Source organism: Herpailurus yagouaroundi, unplaced genomic scaffold (genome assembly GCF_014898765.1).
Source record: "Herpailurus yagouaroundi ecotype Mexico unplaced genomic scaffold, PumYag 162, whole genome shotgun sequence".
In the NCBI taxonomy this organism is placed as follows: Eukaryota; Metazoa; Chordata; class Mammalia; order Carnivora; family Felidae; genus Herpailurus; species Herpailurus yagouaroundi.
The window spans coordinates 50672748-50693966 of record NW_024412403.1 but is presented as its reverse complement, the minus strand read 5'-3'; the positions used below and the strand labels follow the sequence as shown (position 1 = coordinate 50693966).

Sequence of the window (21219 nt, the reverse complement as noted above, 5' to 3'; positions counted from 1 at the left end):
AGCCATCCCTAAAGCACAAAAATCAAACTGACAAACTGGTTTCAATGATAGTATTCTGTGCACAGGATTTAATACTCAGATTAATGGCAATTCACTTACAGTATCTGAAATAGATTTACTAGACTATTTTAGCACTATTCATGTACACATATAAGGTCACATAAGTAGCATGCATGGTCCATACATTTTTTCTGTAGGAGTTTTCCCTTTAAAGTAGAAAATAAATTTTTACACAGATCAAAGTTCAGAATGGTCACTTCAAAGTGATCTTGAAGAAACAAAGGGAAGAGGAGATTGCTTTTTTAAGTGTTAGACCTTTTCATATTGATTAAATTATCTGAAGACTTTCCAGATCCCATTTCACTTTGTGTCTATACCTTGAAAGAGAAAGTTGAGGCAATCCGATAATTATTATAATATAAACACTTCTGGTCTGTTGAGGCAATTGGAGACAAGATGTATTTTGATTTGATGATTGATTTAATTACTAATTTTAGAGCATAGGTACTTCATTTGAAACAAATTTAAAATTGTATAGTGATTTGCATATAATATAGTAAATTAAGTCGTGAATAATGGGTCACAAATGTTGAACAGAAATTAGTCTCTACAGCAGTTGTTATGGTTAACATAGCACTTGTAGTAGCCACACATGCTAGGTTTTTAAATTATTATTTTTTTAATGTTTATTTATTTTTGAGAGAGAGACAGAACACAAGCGGGGGAGGGGCAGAGAGAGAGGGAGACACAGAATCTGAAGCAGTCCCCAGGCTCTGAGTTGTCCGCACAGAGCCCAACATGGGGCTCGATTCACAGACTGCGAGATCATGACCTGAGCCGAAGTTGGACGCTCACCTGACTGAGCCACCCAGGCGCCCCCACACATGCGAGGTTTTGATGCCCGTCACTGAATTGTTCTATTCAGTTGTGTGAATAGACTGAACAAAGAGAAGGATGATTTTTTGGTAAGAACAGAGGCTGCTTAATACGTGGCCTTTAAACATTTTTTTGAAAAACTGACAAAGGATCACAACTTCTTGCAGTTTACTATTACAGGAAAATACTGTTTATTCCATGGCCATCATGACACTTTCAAGAAGACACCTAAAAAGTAGGGCTCTTCCAGATTATTTGCTTTGCTAGCATCAGAAATTTGTGGGAAAGGGACATTTTTTTCATAGAGACTCAACAATGTTCTGCAAAACACACTTACCCTGTTTACTCTTTGTCATAGGGACAAAAGGAAACTAGGTTACTAAAAACCCCATGGGAACATTATGCTTATGTGTGGGGACAATGTCCACTCCCACAACTATGGTTTGTTTTCCCATGCAATGGCTCTTGAATGAAGAATGATCTCTGCAGCTGCCTCACTGCTGGAAGCACAGCTGAAAATGCAGCTGACTTGTTTACCTGGGAGGAAAGTGAACTTGTGCTGACTTTCTCAGTGAACCAGGAGAAAACTGAGCACAGCCACTCCCATGTAAATGAATAATGACCTAGGGTCACTTGGTTTCCTTTAGAGGTTAACAACTATTTTTACATTCTGCTACACAAGTAGGTGCTCCAGGTTAAGACACATTTCCTGAGTTTGTTTGTTTGTTTGTTTGTTTGTTTGTTTGTTTTTTAAATGAATGTCATCAGACATGGAAATCGGCCAAAAACTCAGGTCACAGAAAGAGTAATTAAATCTCAGGTGTCCAAATTGACCAGTCCAATTAAAACATATCCCCAAGCTGGAATTATCTGGAATAAAAAAAAAAACAAATAAAAAAGTAACTTTCAATTTAGGACCACATAAACAATCTAAATGCCAGCACATTGGATATAAATGCTTAGGGGGAAGAATGCAACAAATGTATATTTTTTCTATGCCCACCTTTTATCTCTATAACAACCAATTATCAAAAGAAAATTGAAATAAAATGAAATATGACTGATCTTGTAAGATCTGAGTCCTGAATATGGTTGGCTTGTTGTCATTCTACCCATTGGTGCCATACAAATAGGGCTGACCACATACTTAATGCGACCCAAATTCTTTCACTATCATCATGCTGACGAACTACACTGTGAAATCTATCAAACCTACAAATATCAAATGCTGGCTGGCATTCAATTTGGATGAAAACACTGACTGCAGTAACACAGGGTGTAGTCAGTGAGTCCTCCTGAGAGAAGGGACCTGTTAAAGTCAGTCAAAGACTGGGTTTCTTATGCCATTCAACACCAAACTGGTGGGTGCCTTCCTGTATAGAAGGGCCAGTGAGCACAGGAGAAGGGAAAAGCTCATCACTCCCAGGATGACCATTCCTGATATCAGTGCACTGGTGATGGCATTCAGCTGGAAGGGAGGTTCCCTTGGAGAACCTGCAAGCACAACACAAACAGTGGGAAGGTCCGACTGTCAGATTTATCTCACTTCATCCCAATTTATACCTGCAAAACATCTGTCATTACGATCTTGCAAAGTAACAGCATGACAATGATTCATGCTACAATCTATTTGACTATAATTCAATCCAATAACCAAAGGATTACGTGGGTTAGAAGTCAGGTATCCCCTGAGCAGTCAAAAACAAAATCATCTATAAAATACTATAAAAATTGACCAACAGGTCACATATGAGTCCAGAAATCCTCAGTGAACTATTATTTAAAATATAAAAACTTGTAAAACCAGAACTCATTATATTTCATCATTTAGAGTTGTGCAACTGATCATCAAAAAATACTTAAAAATTTTTAAAATCTTACTTTTATTTTCAATATATGTTTGTTATCTTACCAAGCTGTGAATTGTTGGTTGGAGTCTCATCTGGAGGAGAAAAGAAAAAGGAAAGCAATATTGTATCTTTAAATATTTACCTAGGTTTATTATAATTATGTGATTACTTTTTACCTACATGTGCCCTTCCCTTCACCCACAAGCCTCATGGGTAAGGCAATAATGAGAATCTTCCGAAACAATTCTGTTTTCACATTTTCTGTTTCACGTGTCCAAGATTTTATTATCTATCCATTCCCCAGGCCCACACCCTGCCACTGCCCCGGGCATACAAGGAGAATCACAAAATATACTGTACTGTATTTTTTCTTGCCAACTTTGCTTCATCATTATCTCTTTAGTCAGGTTAGTGGGGGCAGTAATTGTTAACAGCTATTACAATTTTTATAGCCCTATAACCTGCCATTTGTTATTCTGTTTTAGAGAAGTATTCATTATTTAGTGCCACTTTATTTTAAGCATTGCCAATTTGCCCATCATAATCTGCAAAAACATCATTTTAAGTTCCAAGAAGATAAATTCACCCTTGATAACTAAATGAAAGGAAAACATGACTCCTAAGCTTGAGTTGTAGGGGTTTTTTTTTGTATCTGTTAAGTAAAAGATCAAAGCTGTTGATTTTTTACTCATCCCTGGCAAACATAATAATAGATGGAATGAATGCATTCACCTGGCTTCCCAACTTGTGTTACCCATTTTGTAATCATATAGCCATTAACCCCTGATCCTGTACAATGTAGTGGATTTCCTTTCTGTCCTTAAACATTTGGGTGCGTATGTGTCTGTGAGTGTCCGTTATTTGAACCATAAAATGTGTGCCGTTGCCGGTTTCATTTTGGAGGATAAATATTATTACAATGAACATGTGTGTAATTCCAGAAAGTTTATAAAGTGCTGTTTCATATGTCATCACATTTTGTCCTCATAACAGCCATATAGTTTAGATATTATTGCTGCCCCCATTTTACAGAAGAAGAAACTTCCATCTGTCACAGCCTCTGTGATAAGGTAAGCATATGTTTAAATAAAATTTCAATTTCAGAATCCTTTTCTTAAAATCATATAAACTAGCCAAGTATGGAGAATATTTTTAGTTATAAAGATGAATAACTCAGGCCATATGAAACCCCAAGATAAGTATTTGAAACAATTGATTGGAAGAACCTGGTGTGATATTTATAAGCTATCTGAAGCCATTTCTTTTAAGATATATGAATGAGTCTTGGCATAAATGATGATTCTGCTGTTGAGTCTGAAGTGCAATGCCCTGAATTAATAGAATTCTCATTTATAGCATTCTTTAGAATGGTGCAGTGTACCACTATAGGACAAAAGGGGGGGGCAGCATAAATTTTCATAATAGGGACACCCTTAGGAAAACTAGGAAAACCCTAATCTCCAACCCACACTACTTTATAAAGACATTGTTTCTCATGGAAATGGATAAAATGAATGAACTGTGAACAATTCTTCCAAAATATATGCATGCTCCCTTTCCAAGACAAGCTGCCTCACTGAAACATGGAAGAGAATATATAATGATCTAAAATTCCTTTTTCAAAGATACTCATTGTTTATAAATCACACTTACTTGCTTTTAATTTTTTTAAAGAATAGAGCGCTCCATCCTCCTATGTGTCCCAAGTTAGGCGACCAAGTTAGGTGATCCTAGGACTGGATGCCCCTACTATTTTCTGCATCCTGAAGTTAATAAAAGAAGTCAGGATATCCTCCTTCTCTCCCACATTACCACCAACACTTCCGGAAGAACAATAAATATCCCAGGTGCCACTCGTGAGGACTGGGCTGTGGACAAAATCTTCACCTGAGACAAAATGTCAAATGAGTCCTACCAGCTACGGGTTCCAAGATGCTGAAAAACCAAAAGCATCCTACCTCTGGCAGATGACTAAAATCAAAGCATGTAATATTTGGATATTATTCGGAATTGTATTCAATAGTGGATAAAGGTATCTGGTTGCTGTTTCCACTATCCATCAATTTCCCGTCTACTGAAGTTTGATCTAGCTCCAAAAGGGAGGTAGACATTTTCCAGGAGATTTTTTTTCAACACAAACTGTTTTTTTTTCTCTCACACCCATTTGGTCTTACCATATACATATATGCTAAAAGAAACATCTTGGAATTAAAACAGATTGGAGTACTAAACTTGGTGGACTCTTCAAAAAACATACAGCTAGCTGAGGACCCACAGGAAGAAAGTGAGGGCAGCAATACCACAGCTGTTTGAAAGCCAGAAGTGGAAGATAAATTGTTTTTCTCTGCTTTTCTCTCATATAAATAGTAGAAATAAATGGAAAAAGTAAATATCAGTGTAAGATATATACAGAATAAATATTTTTCCTTTCTTAGCACAAGCAAACTATTTTTTTAATCTTCAACTACCTTTGTGGTAAAATGGACCACATATTTCAAATTTAGAACCTCCAAATTTTGTACCTTCCATTGTGTTATGTTTGTTAATAGTCTATCTCTACCTTTGAATGCTAAGATACCTGAGAGCAAAGACCGTGGCCTGTTCTCTGGGGGTATTCCCAGTTCCTAGCAGAGTGCCTGTCCCATGTGGAGGCTTGAATGAATTATTAACTCCCCATAAAACTCAATGACACAAGTTGAATAGCTTGGCTTGGACTTCCCCATCAGAATTTATGTAATAAAACAATTAGGTACTACTGTGTTCCAGTGCTTGCACTTGTGAATTTCCAGAATTGTTCCCCATGATAAGCATTTCCCTACCGAATAATTTTAGCACATGGGGATGTAAAATAAGGACACTTCAGGAATTTTGAAGATTTTAAACTTTGAAAAGATGTGAATATTTTCCCAAATCAACCAACAAAAGGATTAACAATGTTAAGTAAGTATAAGCAGAATGTCTGATTCATTAAAACAAAAGTATTGTGCTTTAACAACTTATTAAACCTGACATAAGTCAGTTGTCTAGGGGAAAGGAGTGGTTCAATGAGTAAACAAAGCAAAAATCCCCAAGTACCAGAGAGCTTTGAAGAGAGCAAATCAAGCCTGAAATTGGACTTGTCTATATAAAACCCGCCACAGGATCTAGAAAGATAAATTCTAGCTGACCTAAGTTAAAAATGAGGTGAAACTGAGAAAAGAAGGTAGCCCTGGTCATTAAGCTAGACATGAAGTTCACATAGGATTTTCCTGTGGATGAATATGGCTTGATTTCTGAGTTCTGTGTTTATATAGAATTTAAAATAATATTTTTTGCTTGGATACCATAAGTATCATAATGTGAACACGGTCATATATGGCCCTCTAGACAGTGAGGCCACCATGATTGCCCTCAAATGAGCACCGTCCTACGGCCATTTATCAAAATTATAAAAAATAAATCCACAGAGGGGCGCCTGGGTGGCGCAGTCGGTTAAGCGTCCGACTTCAGTCAGGTCACGATCTCGCGGTCCGTGAGTTGGAGCCCCGCGTCGGGCTCTGGGCTGATGGCTCAGAGCCTGGAGCCTGTTTCCGATTCTGTGTCTCCCTCTCTCTCTGCCCCTCCCCCGTTCATGCTTTGTCTCTCTCTGTCCCAAAAATAAATAAATGTTAAAAAAAATAATAATAATAAAAAAATCCACAGAGAGTGACAGAGGAATGAAGGGCATCTGGCAGGTTTGAACATGATCCTTTGGGGGCTTTGCCAATGAAGAGACCAGGATGACTAAGACAAAACTATTCTGTGAGAAAATGAATATTATCCTTAAGGTGGAAATAGGTTGAAATTGGAAGAGAAGAAATCCAGACACGGTATCAGAGACATTGTGATCAAGGCATTAACTCTTTTAGTTTTATCATAGATAGTTTGGGCAACTGAATATGGTTTAGGTGAAACCTACCAAACCTGTCTAGCTGTTAGCTATGGTAGAATTAGAAACTTCTACTCGGTAATCTTTACTGGGACTTGGGAGCCTTAGAAACATTTGTCTTTATAAGAACATATCTTACACTAACAAATTATTTAAACTTTGTAATATTTAAATTTGTTTTGGCCCAGGTAAGAAGGAAGCAAGGAGGCTAATAAAGAGGAAAAGCCATTTACTCAACATGGGCAGAGAAATGTCGCTTTCAAGATTTTTTTTTTCTTCTACAAAACTAACACTAGATATGTTCCATAGAAATAAAAACATTTCTTACTGTGCCTTCCCAAAAGCATTCCTAATTATTGGCAACAAGAATTGAGTTTCCATGTAGTGTAATTCTATGAACTATTTCTGACAGCTAGATAAGAATTGGGCCTTTCATAAACCACAAACCAGTCATTTTCAAACCATTGAAAACACATACCAAACCTCAGGGAGTGCAGACCAAGTTTGAAATTTCATATTTAATAAATTTCTGTATTATTTTTAAAAACCTATTAGCTTGTTTTTAAATAATGCTCTGCACAAACCAGAGGAGTAAATAATTCAAGAAATTGTCTAAACTTTTTAGGCCAAAACCTTATTTTCCTTAATTACCTATTTCACACAAAACTTTCTTTTCACTGTGGAACAGGATGCATGGGAGAAAAAGTAAAAATAGTCTAACTGAAATACAGTAATAGCCTTATGGCTTATATAAAATTGAGAAACAATGATTAGAATATAATCCAAACCAGAATTCTTCTTTTTTTTAAAGACAAATTTAGAACTATAGAGTTAGAAATTTAAAGGCAACTTCTTCAAACCCCTCATTTTAAAGATGAAAAAACACTTGCCCCAAGAAATGGCATACAATCCCACATCACATAGCTTGTTTAGACAAAAGCTGGAGCTAGAACCAGTTTTTCTGACTTAAGTTTGTGTTGTTTACACTGCATGTCTGTTTTATCCAATTGATTCCAAATGTCCCTGGGTTCACGCTGACTTAAAGCAGTATTCCTCTGAAGAGTGTGTACACAAATACTTGTATACATGAGAATATATGTGTATAAACAGTTGTGGCTATTAGATTCATGACCATGGCAGAGTGCACTAGAAGGGATGTGTAATATTCAGGATCTGGGAAGAAACAAATGGTACTAAAATTGGGCATTTTAAGAAAAGATTAATGGGACTATTTATACAGATGTAGGGAATTCACAAGAGAAAGTCAAGAAGTTCCCTGGCCTATGGGTTAAAGGGAGGGTTTCTAGTTCTGTAGAAAAGTTGGCTGGGAGGAGTTATGCGGACACTTCCATCCGCTGATAGCACTACCTACTGGCCAAGCCCAACCAAAGACTGGATGGCAAAACAGCAGATGAGTGCAATTCACGCAGGCCAGTCTTCAGGGGTAGGGAGAATGAAAAATGTCCAGCATCGTATACTTGTATACTTGTGTGTGTGTGTGTGTGTGTGTGTGTGTGTGCGCGCGCACGCGCGCGCGCACGCTAGCGCGTGCATGCACATGTGTAAAAAGGCCAATATTGTAAAACCAATATTGCCCTTTGTGTGAAAGTTGAGTAAACAGGAAACTACTGTGAAATTGAAGTTGCTTAGCAGTTTATCTTATTTCACAGTTAATTAGTGCTGTTTAGAAACCACTCTGAGTTCTCCTTAGAAGCCAAGTAATAAGCCATTTTGGAACAGTCTATTATTATACACAAAAGGAGGAGCGTTCTTACCACTCCGAGTAATGATGGGACCAGCAGAGAGGACTGCATTTCCAGACGTGCTCTGGGGGCTCCAAGTGGTCCTCCTCCCTGCATCCCGCCTTTCTCTGTGGCCGCAAATCTGAGGTGTTAATGAAAACAAATGAAATTCCACACCGGCACAAAATTGGTTCTTTATGGCCATTTGGAAAGCAGATTCTTTTGGAAGAGATACCACATGTTTAATTTTATTCATTTACTTCTGTGCATTTATTTAATTACTTTGCATATAACTGCTACAGTGTTTCTTTTTCTGGCTTGGGCCACATTTCTTATTTCCTCCTGTTATAATTGGGCTTTGCCTCATTAATTTACATAGCTCAATGGTTCTCCTGAAAAAGAGCTGTGTTTATCAAAGTTTTGTACTTTTATATCTCTCAACCCTTTAATAAATCTTTCCCCGAATTGTTGGTCAGCACAGAGACAAGATAATGTGGATTCTCCATTTAACCCCATCTGATATTGCTAGTTAGGATGAAAGCAATCAATTGTGAAGAAATGCCTGAATTTGAGCATAAATAAAAACATATTAAAGCTATTTCAAATAAAAAATGTGCTTGCATTTTTTCAGGTTAATATTGATGTGACCTCAGGGGGCCTGCCAGAAATAGATTTTTTTTTTTATTCACTGGTAAATGGATCTGTATTTTAATGATGGCTGTATGCAATTAAGATCCTCACCTTTTAGAACTTCTAACTTGTAAGCCAAGGGATTTCTGGCCATCAGGGCCAAATCTACCTTTCCAGTGCTAGCCCTGTGCACCTTCCCAGGTTTTCCAATCATCCTCTATTCTGCTCCATGACTTTACTGAAGGCCTGGTAGTTCCCTGATTACTCTGTCTTATATGTCGGTGACTTTGGTCAATCTTTGGTATGGAGGGTCTCTCACTCTTGATTTTGCCCCTTTGTGATTCATCCATCTTCAAATCACACTTTGGGTTTTATATCTTCCATCAGACTTCCCAATCTGTCCTGTTCTATCTCTCTCACAAAGGCAATACTGTCTCCTACTACACCTATATGTACAATCTGCCTTTGCACCATAACATTTTTGTCTCATTTTCTTCCACTACTGTCTCCTGGTCCTCCAAGATAAGCTAAATGAGTTCAGAAAATCACGCACACATGGCTGTATTCCAAGTATTATGTGTGGCACAAAGTAGGCATTCAATAGATCTTTACTGGATGAATAAATAAATAAATCCTACTTCAAACTGACCCAAAATAGGCATTCAGTAGATCTTTACTGGATGAATAAGTAAATAAATCCTACCTCAAACTGTTTGACCCAATGCATATCCGCTTTCCATATAGAAATTAGTTCCTAACATTTGATAACCCTTCAGCTTAGATCAATTTGACAATTTAGAATAAAGTTGCTAAAAACATACTGGCATAAGGAAGGGGCAGTCATCAGCTCTGCAGAGCTTGGTAACACAGTGCAGGAAGACGGTGGACATTTTCTGATTCTTGTGTTTCACAAATCGGAACACTTCAAAGGAAAACCGGCCTTGCTGGCTTCTGCCATTTTCAATGACAGTGGTCTGAGGATCTTTGTCGCAGCTATATTTTAGGGAATGTGAAAACAGGATATTACTGGAAATTACCAGCCCGCTGAAAATTATAAATTAATTTCTGCAGTATTAAGAGCTAACAAAATCATGCCATGTAACAGATATTTAATAAGAGCATAAGCTAACTCAATAAATATGCCAAGAGTGACCTAGATCAGAAAATTTAAACAGATCAATTTCTGATTATAATAGTACCATCAAATTTTAGAGGGATTATACTTTCATAAGTTTCAAAAATCCAAACAGAATAAAAGGTATATAGTGAAAAGTCTCCCTCCCATGATTGCCTTTGTCCACACCATTCCACACACATATTCGAATCTGCCAGAGGTGATCTCACTTGTTACTGCATCCTCCCAGGGTATATACATTTAAAGCTAAAGTAATGAATTCTTATTGTTTCCTCCTTCTTACAAAAAACAGAAGCACACTATCCACATTGTTTTGTACCTTCCCTTTTTAAAAATTTAGCACAGTATTTTAGACATTATGAATGTATAAAATGTAAATGCACATTTATAAATATGAATATTTAGCAAGCTACCTCATTCTTTTTGCACACTGTGTAGTATTCCATCACACACATGTACCAGCATTTATTTAATCAGGTACCTGTTTAAGTACTTTTGCATTGTTTTGAATCTTTTGCTTTTTACAAAGTAATAATGCATAGCCTTATAATACAGTATTTTGTTTTTTGGGTTTTTTTAAATATTAAATTTGTTGTCAAATTGCTTTCCATACAACACCCAGAGCTCATCCCAACAGGTGCCCTCCTCAATGCCCATCACCCACCCTCCCCTCCCTCCCACCCCCCATCAACCCTCAGTTTGTTCTCAGTTTTCAAGAGTCTCTTATGGTTTCGCTCCCTCCCTCTATAACCTATTTTTTTCCCTTCCCCTCCCCCATGGTCTTCTGTTAGGTTTCTCAGGATCCAAATAAGAGTGAAATATAATACAGTATTTTGAACATAAGCAGGTTATCTGTACAATGTATCTATAGGGCCATTTAATAGATGCTGCCACATTGCCCTCTATAAATATTGTTGTATTTTGTACTTCCCAAGTAATATATAAAGAAACTCCTTATTTCCCCAGAACTATATCAACAAAGTATATGTAAAAATTTCTGGATTATTTGGTCTTGGGTAAGAAAAAGACACCATCACCATATAATTTTCATTTGCATCTTTGCCAGTGGAAATGACTATGCGCATCCTTTCATACATATTAGAGCCAACTACATTTCTTTATCTGAAAATTGTTTATGTCCTTTGCCCAAATTTCTATTTTGTTGTTGGTCTTTTCTTCCTGATTCTTCTAAGTTCTTTATGTGTGAGGAAGACTAGCTCCCGGCTGGTTATCTAAGTTGCAATTGTTTTACTTTGTTGCTTAGCCCGTGTGTGTGTGCGTGTGTGTGTGTGTGTGTGTGTGTGTGTGTGTGTTCATACACACACAGAAGCTTTGTTTTTATGTTAAATTTTCAATATTTTATTGTATGGCTTTTAGTAAGGCATATCTTACCTTATTGTGCTCACTTTATTGTGCTTGCAGAGACCATGGTTCTTACGAGTTAAAGGTTGGTGCCAACCCCGCATCAAGCAGGTCTGTCGGTGCCATTTTTGCAACAGCATTTGCTCACTTTATGTCTCCATGTCACATTTTGGTAATTCTCACACTATTTCAAACTTTTTCATTGTTATTATATTTGTTATGCTGATCTGTGATGTTACTATTGTAATTGTTTTGGGCCCCCCCCCAAACTGTGTCCCTTTAAGACAGTGAACTTAACTGGTAAGTTTGTGCTCTGACTGTTCACCCACTGGTTGTTCCCCAACCTCCCCCTCCTCCCTGTCTCTCTCCTTCTCCTCAGGCCTCCGTATTCCCTGAGACACAATAATGTTGAAATTAGGCCACTTAATAACCCTACAATGACCTCTAATTATTCAAGTGAAAAGAAGAGTCACACATCTCTCATTTTAAATCAAAAGCCAGAAATGATTTAGCTTAATGAGGAAGTCATGATGAAAGCCTAGACAGACTGAAAGCTAGGCCTCTGTGACAAACAGCCAAGTTGTGAAAGCAAAGGAAAAGTTCTTGAAGGAAATTAAAAGTGCTAACCCAGTGAACACATGAATAATAGGAAAGTGAAGCAGTCTTATTGCTGATATGAAGAAAGTTTTAGTGGTCTGGAGAGAAGATCTAACCAGCCACAACATTCCTTTAAGCCAAAAGCTCATCCAGAACAAGGCCCCCTCTACAATTCTGGAAGGCTGAAAGAGGTAAAGAAGATGAAGAAAAGTTTGAAATTCACAGAGGTTGGTTCATGAGGTTTAAAGAAAGAAGCTGACTCCATAACATAAAAGATAAATCAGCAACTGCTGACACAGAAACTGCAGCAAGTTATCCAGAAGTTAACACAACATCCATGCTGCAGCCCATGAATCAAGGAATAATTTTGACTTTCAACTTTCATTATTTAAGAAATACATTTTGCAAGGCTAGAGGTGCCGTAGATAGTAATTCCTCTGATGGATCTGGTCAAAGTAAATTGAAATCCTGGAAAGGGTTCACCATTCTAGATGCCATTAAGAAGAGGTCAAAATAGAAACATGACAGAATTTGGAAGAAATTGATTCCAACCCTCATGGATGACTTTGAGGGGTTCAAGACATCCACAGAGGAAGTGACTACAGACGTTGTGGAAATAGCAAGAGAACTAGAATTAGAAGTAGAGCCTCAAGATGTGACTGAATTGCCGCAAGCTCATGATAAAACCCAAATGGATGGGGAGTTGCTTATTATGGATGAGCAAAGAAAGTGGTTTCTTGAGATGGATACTACTCCTGCTGAAGATGCTGTGAAGATTATTGAAATGACAACAAAGGATTTTCCATAAAGTCAGTTAATAAAACAGCAGCAGGGAATTTCTACTGTGGGTAAAATGCGGACAAAATCAAACAGTATGGCATGCTACAGAGAAATCATTTATGAAAGGAACATTCAATCACCGTGGCAAATTTCATTGTTGTCTTATTTTAAGAAATTGCCGCAGCCATCCCAGCCTTCAGCAACCACCACCCTGGTTAGTCAGCAGACGTCAACATCGAGGTAAGACCTTTCACCAGCGAAAAGATTACAACTCACTGAATGCTCAGATGATGATTGGCCTTTTTTAGCAATAAAGTATATTTTAACTTTACATTGTAAAGTTGTACAATGTTTTTTGGGTATAATGATATTGCATACCTAAAAGACTGTAGTATAGTATAAACATAACTTTATATTCATTGGAAAATCAAAAAATTCATTACCAATATTTATTTCACTGGGTGATCTGGAACCAAACCCTCAACATCTCCAAGGTATATCTGTATTTGGGCCACATATAGATTTTCCTTACACCAAAGTTGTTTTGTTTGTTTCTTTGTTTGTTTGTTTGTTTAAATTTTAGTTAGTAACATACAGTGCAATATTGGTTCCAGAATTCAGTGATTCATCACTTACATACAACAACACCCAGTGCTCATCACAAGTGCACTCCTTAATACCCATCACCCATCTAGCCCATCTCCCATCCATCTCCCTCCATCAAAGTTTTAAAAATATTTCTTATGTTAATATGGTTTTTTCTACCACTTTTAAAACTGTATTTTTTACATTCAAATTAATAATCTATTTAAAGTCTTTGTGGTGTATTGAGTGAACTATAGATCCAATGCAATATTTTCTTCATGGTTACCCACTTTGCAGCACTGTTTTTAAAATCTTTTTATCTCACTGATTTGTGATATCACAGTCTATCATATTGTAAACTCCCATATGTTTTGGATCTATTTCTGAACTCAATAAAATAGTCTAATTTTTGTGTACGTGACTAATCTTTCATAATATCACATTCCTTTAATAATTTTAGAGCTATTATTAAGTATAATATCTGTTAGGGCTACACCCTTTATTTAGCCATTGGAATATCCTGCCTAATAAAAATTTTGTCTTTTCAAAGTGTTTTATAAGTGGAATCATGCCCTATGTAACCTTTTGTGATTTGATTTTTTTACTTACTGTAATTATCTAGCGATACACCTATGTTATGTATACCCATAATCCATTCTTTTTCATTTAGAAGTAGCATTTCATGACATTGATGCACCACAGTTAATTATTTACTCATTGAAGAATATTATTTTCTTCCAGTTTTTGGCTAATGAAAATAAAGCTGCTATTAATATTTGTGCACACATTTTTGTATGTGTGAGCCTCTTACATAAATTTCATTATCACTGAGAAAAATGTCCAGAAATGTAATTGCTAGATTGTAGGGTGGTTGCATATTTAGTTTTCTTGTTGGTGTATTTTTAAGTTCTAAATTTTCCATTTGTCTCTTCCTTATGTCTTCCATTTCTGTTCAGAGACTTCCCATTTCATTGTTATTTTTCCATTTGTTATAAGCATGTTTGCTATTGTCCGTTAAAACTTTTTATAATGACTGCTTTAGTCTTTTGTAGATAATTCTAAACTCTCCATCACATTTATTTTTGTTCTTTTTCCATTTATTTTGAGGTCTTCCTGATTGTTGCTGTGTCAAGTGATTTTTACCGAACGTTGGGGTTTGGGCTATTAGTTAGGAGACTCAGGATCTTATATAAACCTTATATTTTAGCTGACTTCCTTTTCCAACACTTCATCAAGGAAGGAGGGATGCTGTGTCATTACTGCCAGATAGGAGTAGAATTCCAGACTTCCCCTTGGCCTTTCTTGACACCCAAGGAGCAGGGATCCTGTTAATTCTGGATAGAGTGAGAGTTTCTACTCTCCACTAGGCCTCCACTGATATCTCCCTGACTACATAGGGTAGGAGTGGCCTCCACCAACACCACAAGGACTATGGCCTTGTTACTGTGGCATTGTAGTAAATGGTCTGACTTTCCACTAGGATTCCTCTTATGTCAACCCAATAGGGCATGTAAGGGTATCTCATTATTGCCAGGGGGGAGAAGTACAGAAACCCCACTCCACCTTCTCTGAAATCATCCCATATGGGATATTGGGACACCTTGTTACTGACAAGGGTAGAAATTTGGCTTGCCACTCAGTCTTTGCTAGCGTGGGTGGGGATGTGGTATTAGACTAGAATAGTACAATTATTGTGTAAAAGCTCTCTGTCTTACTAAGCTACTCCTTTCCTAGTCTTTTGTCTTGAGAGGACAGGCTTTGTCATTCATTCATTCATTCATTCATTCAAACGGGTTTATCACCCATTCATTTATTTATATCTGTAGCCATTGATATATCTGAGTTCCTGACTTCTTCAGCTCTAAGTGTGGGATACAAAAGGCAAAAAGAAAACCATAATTCATTAGGTCTTAGAGTCCCTAGCTGGTCTAACCTTATCTCTCTATTTTTTTTATTATTCTTATACTTGTTTTGTATATAATACTCAGAGTTTAAATATATATACTTGTTTTGTATATAATATTCAAAGCTTACACACACACACACACACACACACACACACACACACACACACACACTTAGGAGGAATAGGCAAAACTGTATCTACTCAATCTTCCCAGGAATTTTTTCAGGACATTTATTTTTATTAAAAAAGAGAATATAAGTTTTTCTTTTTTCTTACTTGTTTACTTCCCTTCTCTTTCCTTCCCTTTTCTTCCATTCCTTTCCTTGCCCTTGTCTCTTCTCTTCACCCTCTACTCTTCTACTCTTTTGTCTTGCCTTGTTCTTTCTCTCCTCTTCTTGTCCTTCTCTATTTTCCCATTTCAGTTATTCTTTTTTTTCTAACTTTTGACTTCCTTCACCCATTTCTCCCACCCCCAAGTCCCCACATCTGGCAACCACTAATCTGTTCCCTGTGTCTATGATATCTGTGGGGGTTCTCTTCCCATCTGATATCCATTCACAATTTCTTTATCCATTATTCTATCATTGAACACAGGTTTCCATGTTTTGGCTACTGTAAATAATGCTACAATGAACACGGAGGTGTATAAATCTTTTTGAGTTAGTGTTTTCATTTTCTTGGATACGTACCCAGTGGCAGAATTGCTAGATCAAATGTTGATTTGATTTTTAATTTTTTGAGGAAGCCCCATAGTGTTTTACATAGTGGCAGTACCAATTTACATTCCTACCAGCAGTTCACTAATGTTCCCTTTTCTCCACATCCTCACCAACACTTGTTATTTCTTATCTTTTTGATAAACCCATTCTAACAGGTATGAGGTGATATCTCTATTATAGTATTGATTTGCATTTCCTTGATGATTGGTGGTATTGAAGATATTTTCAGGTACCTGTTGACAATCTCTATGTCTTCTTTGGAAAATATCTATTCATATCTTCTGCCCATTTTTAAATAAGATTGTCTGGTTTTTTGCTATTGAGTTATATGAGTTCTTTATATATTTTAGATATTAGCCCCTCATCAGATATATGTTTTGAAAATATTTTCTCCTATTCAGTAGATTGCCTTTTCATTTTGTTGATGATTTTCTTTGCTGTGCAGAAGCTTCTTAGTTTGATGTAATCCCACTTGTTCAATTCTGCTTTTGTTGCTTTATGGTTACTTTTAATTAAAAAAAAATAATGTTGCAGTGTTTAATTGCAAATCTTATCTTTTTCATGGCAATGGCTTTCCAGTGAGTTTAATTAATCTTTAAAATTTTTTCTCAGCTATTTTTTACATTTTTCTGGTAGTATACTGGAACACTGTAAGCAGTATCTTCACTTGCTTACCACTCACATTTGAAAGTGTTGGATTTCCCTAGATTTGTCATTTTCCAGGACTCTTTGGGCAATGTGGAATGGTAGTGACCTCTCTCATGGATTTCCTCAATGCAAGGTTCTCCCACTTTTGTTTTACAATGGCCAACAAGTTTCCACTGAATGTGGCATAATTGTGTAGTTGAGTTTTCTCTGCCTTTCTGAACTTAAAGATATTCAAGAATGCTACGATCAGCCCCATGTTCTTCAGGTTCATTCACAAGCCTATTCCAAGACCCTTATCTTCCCAGGTGAATCCTGCACTCTTTAGAAGATGTACTTTTCCTGATACTTTCTGAGATCCGCCACTTCTGAGGTTCTAGTCATTCTCTATCCCTTCATTCTCCATATTCCCCAGGGCTGTTGGCTCGTTGGGCCTCAACCCTGTTCCTAGCAACTCCCACTCCCAGCAGTAACCTCTCCTTCTGTTGCACATTTCTCCTGGCTGTTTCTGAAATCTGCCACTACCAGGACCCCTCAACACTGACTTTTCCTCCCTGCTTTTCCCACCACCTCTCCCCACAGAACTTCCTGCAGGCCTCCCTCTGCACCATTTGCTCTTGATCTCAATTGTTTTTATTATCACTCACACCTATCTGGGGATTTCTCAGTTTTCTTTTCCACCTAGTTTCACTGCAACTGACATCTGAGAGACTCATTTAGTAACTATTTCACTCTCTATAGTTTCTAATAAGAACACTGAAAAGATTCAGCATGAAGCCATAGTCATACTAGAAGTCTGACGATCATATTCTAGATTATCACTATGTGATCATTATAGAAATTTTGGAAAATAAGAAAAACATCAAAACAAAATGACTCACAATCCTCCTATGCATAAATAACCACTGGGAGCCTGTTGATGGATTCCCTTACAGTCTTTTCTATCATATATTATACAAATGAGGTCCATTGTACATAAAACTGTATATGCTGATTATTTCACTTCATATTTCAATTCATGTAAAATTTAAAGAGCCACATTATTTCCATGCATAAAAATACCACGAAGACAGAAAGGGAGGAGATAGAATAGGACCAATCTTTTTTTTTCTGTTTTATAAATAACTTTATATAATTTAATGTCTGTGTGAGTTCCCAAATTACTAGTTCTCCACAATCCACTTAGTCATTTCCTTTCCTCATTGCTGAATAGCCTTCATTGCTCCTGAGTTTTACTATTTTAAATATCACTGATAAACCATAAAATCATAAATATTTTAGAGTATGTTTTCAAACCTGTAGATACAGAATCAAAGAATATAAAATCTTTTAAGGTTTTGATATATACTGACATGTTTTTCCCAAAAATGTTGCCTAAATTAACAGTTCCAGCAATAGGATATAAGATTATCAGTTTGACCTAGTCTCTGGACATCATCTTAACCTTGATTAGCTGATAAAGCATAATCTTTTGGTTCCCATCATATTACTCCCATAATGTGTTAATAAGCAGCAGTGATCTGAGCCAACTGCATTTTGTAAGCATGATTAGAAGCCATTGCTTGACTCTCAAGTCTGTTCTGCTGTCAGATAAAAATGCTGAAAGGAAACTGGGATGACTGAATGCTTTTATGATCAATGTCCCCTTTACCCAAATGTAGATTACATTCACTCTATCATTGTCTATTGGAGAATGAAGTTGAAGTTATTGGCTCTGTTAAAAAAAAGGAGTAGTAGGCTATATCATACTTTCATTTAAATACTGATAAATGAAGAAAAGCATTTTGGGGTCTAAATTATCTGGACCATTACTTTAATTTTACTCTCTTTTGACATATGATGAGACAGTCTAGCTGTGGGTAAATAGTACCTCCCACTGCCTTTCTCTTATTGCCAATAATATCCTAACCATGCTTTTTCTAAGACAGTGAAATATTCCCACATGTCCTAAACATGAATAAAACATCTTTGATGGACCTAACTTACTTGCAATTCTCATTCAACAATAGCTTTATCAGCATTTTGTGTTGAAAACTCTTCTCAACTTTTATCCTTCCAGCTTTATAAGGACTAAAAGCTCAAAATATAAAACTTTACATTTAAAAGCTATAGAAGTGCCCTACAATTATTTGTTTATATAACTTGGATTTTGATTTCAATTATCTACAATTGGATCTTTGTTCTCAATACAAGACTTACCTAAGGAAGAGATCATATCGAACATCATCATTTGGGTTCCCTGATGGGGTTGTGTAGCAATAATCCATTAAGACATTCCATCTGCAGAAAGAAGTAAGCATAATATAGAGTCAGAATCTCCTTTTGGGTATTAGTTACTAATCCTAGGGAAGTAAATATTGACAAATGCCTCACCCCCACAAAATAGAACTATGTTTTTGTTAGTTACTTCAGAGGTTTCTTGTTTATTGAAACATTCTCCTAAGCTCAAGATGTTTAAAAATCTGCAGCAAATTGCCATCCTGCATCAAGTGGAGTTAAGGCTAATATCACACACACACACACACACACACACACACACACCACACCACACACACACACACACACACACACACCACACCACACACACACACACCACACACACACACACACACACACACACACACACACATACACATACACACAAATTGTGTAAAAAACAACTGGTCAAAGTGAGAAGAAACAAAACCTAAAAGCAAGCTATATAGATACTTCTATGTTCACTGTACACAGCAATATTCTGTTTCTGGAGGTTACTAACTCTAACAAATGACAGAGGATATTATAATATCACATACAGCAAGGAGTTTGGTGCATAAATTATATACTGAAAATTATGCCAGAATCAGTGGGGATGAGAGTAGGAGTCCATGAATGACACTGTGGTAGGTAAAAGAAAACCATGAGGCAAATACATAATCTTCCCCCATATGGCTACACTGTGCCTAGATTTATACATTACTTCATTCCAACTCTGATGTTATAAAAATTACTAGCCTATGGGAAGTAAATGCCAATCATTTTTTAAATCCTGAATTTGATAAGATGATTTCAGGATGTAAAGTTTATATTATATGTGATAATGTTACATGTGATAATGTTATTATAGGGTAGGATTGAATCTTCAGCTTTTGAATTCCCTTTCAATTTTGATCATTCTGGTTTATCTAAAACTTGGTCATATGAAGCTTGATCGCTTTGGGGTTTTTTACAGAGATGTTTCTGAGGATCATTTTATATAATTCTGGCCCAGATCATAATGGGGAGAGTTCCTCTGTTTTTTAATACATTTTTATTGAATAGTAACATAAACACTGAAAAGCGCATAAATCACCAGTGTTCATGAAATGACTACATCTGACCCATCATCTTTCAGATGAAAGAATAGAACATTGTAGTATCCCACAGGTTACCCTATTCCAATAGGTCTGCCTATTCCCTCTTCCAGTAACTCCCCCTCCTTCTTTATGGGAAGACTTGTTATTTTCCAATTAATGACACAAAATAAGTGTCCCTATTCATCTTTGTAATTTGCTATTTCTATTTATTAGCATTCCTAAATGGTGTGACAATGGCAGCATTATTTAAATTAAAAATGAATGAGCTAACTTTATGATTCACAAGGCTTTGTGCAGTCAAAACGTTTTAACCAACAACAACAACTAAAGAGTTTGAAAATACCTGCCATCCAGATTAGTGGCTTGTACAGCTGCAAACACTTTGGTTTTCAAAGGTAATCCTATACTTGGGATAATTAACTGCTGACTGTAGGTTGAATCCTAATGGTGAAAAAATAAGAAATTAATTCATCATTGTCTTCCCAACAACAGCACATTTACCACTTAAAACCATAATACCATATAAAAAAGTGGGCAAATCACCATAAAACTACAGAATTAACCCCAAAAATGATCTAGTTAATCCTCTAGTTTCTTGGCAGAACTGTTCTTAAATCACATCCAAGTAACAAATTCATTTCCATACATAAATCCTTTTGTTTCCATAGCTTATCGTATATGGTGGTTAATGTTCTGTGTATTTAAACCGCATTCAGTGATTAATAGTCAGTGTTTAGTATTTAATTTGTTTAATAATCAGTTGTTAATATTCAGTTTATTTAAATGAATACTTCATTTATTTAAATTAAATTAGTGGCTGTTATGCAGTTTCTCATCTACTTTAAGCCCTTTCCCATTGGGGTTGTAGGTCCTTATGCCCTTGATAATCTCTCATTTGTCCCAAATCACTTATCTGGCAATTGGAAAGCACCAAAATTTAATTGAAAACCAAAAAAGAGACCAATGAGTCCTCCAAGTTGCCAAAATGCATGCCACAATATTTCCTTCATAAATTCCTTGATAGTTACTTATAGAAAGGTGTCTCAGGACTTCACTTCTATCTTTTTCCTCTTCGTGTATATCAATTCTAGAGAGCTTATTTATATCATGCCCCAATTTACAGTATTAAAGCAATAGGTCAGAAACTGAG

At 36.4% G+C, this 21219-nt stretch overlaps 1 protein-coding gene across 2 annotated transcripts in view; it reads right to left on the bottom strand.

The window, feature by feature from the left end:
- Window positions 1–1050: 1050 nt before the first annotated feature.
- The window catches only part of ZPLD1 (zona pellucida like domain containing 1), a 131430-nt gene continuing 111261 nt past the window's right edge, over window positions 1051–21219 (bottom strand). For both annotated transcript variants that reach the window (XM_040484400.1, XM_040484401.1), the window contains 6 exons: window positions 20413–20510; window positions 18934–19014; window positions 9827–9998; window positions 8409–8517; window positions 2789–2818; window positions 1051–2370 (listed from right to left, as the gene is read on the bottom strand). In XM_040484400.1, the coding sequence (XP_040340334.1) occupies window positions 2195–2370; window positions 2789–2818; window positions 8409–8517; window positions 9827–9998; window positions 18934–19014; window positions 20413–20510 (666 nt within the window). In that variant the 3' untranslated portion in view covers window positions 1051–2194. The remainder of the gene's footprint in view (window positions 2371–2788; window positions 2819–8408; window positions 8518–9826; window positions 9999–18933; window positions 19015–20412; window positions 20511–21219) is intronic.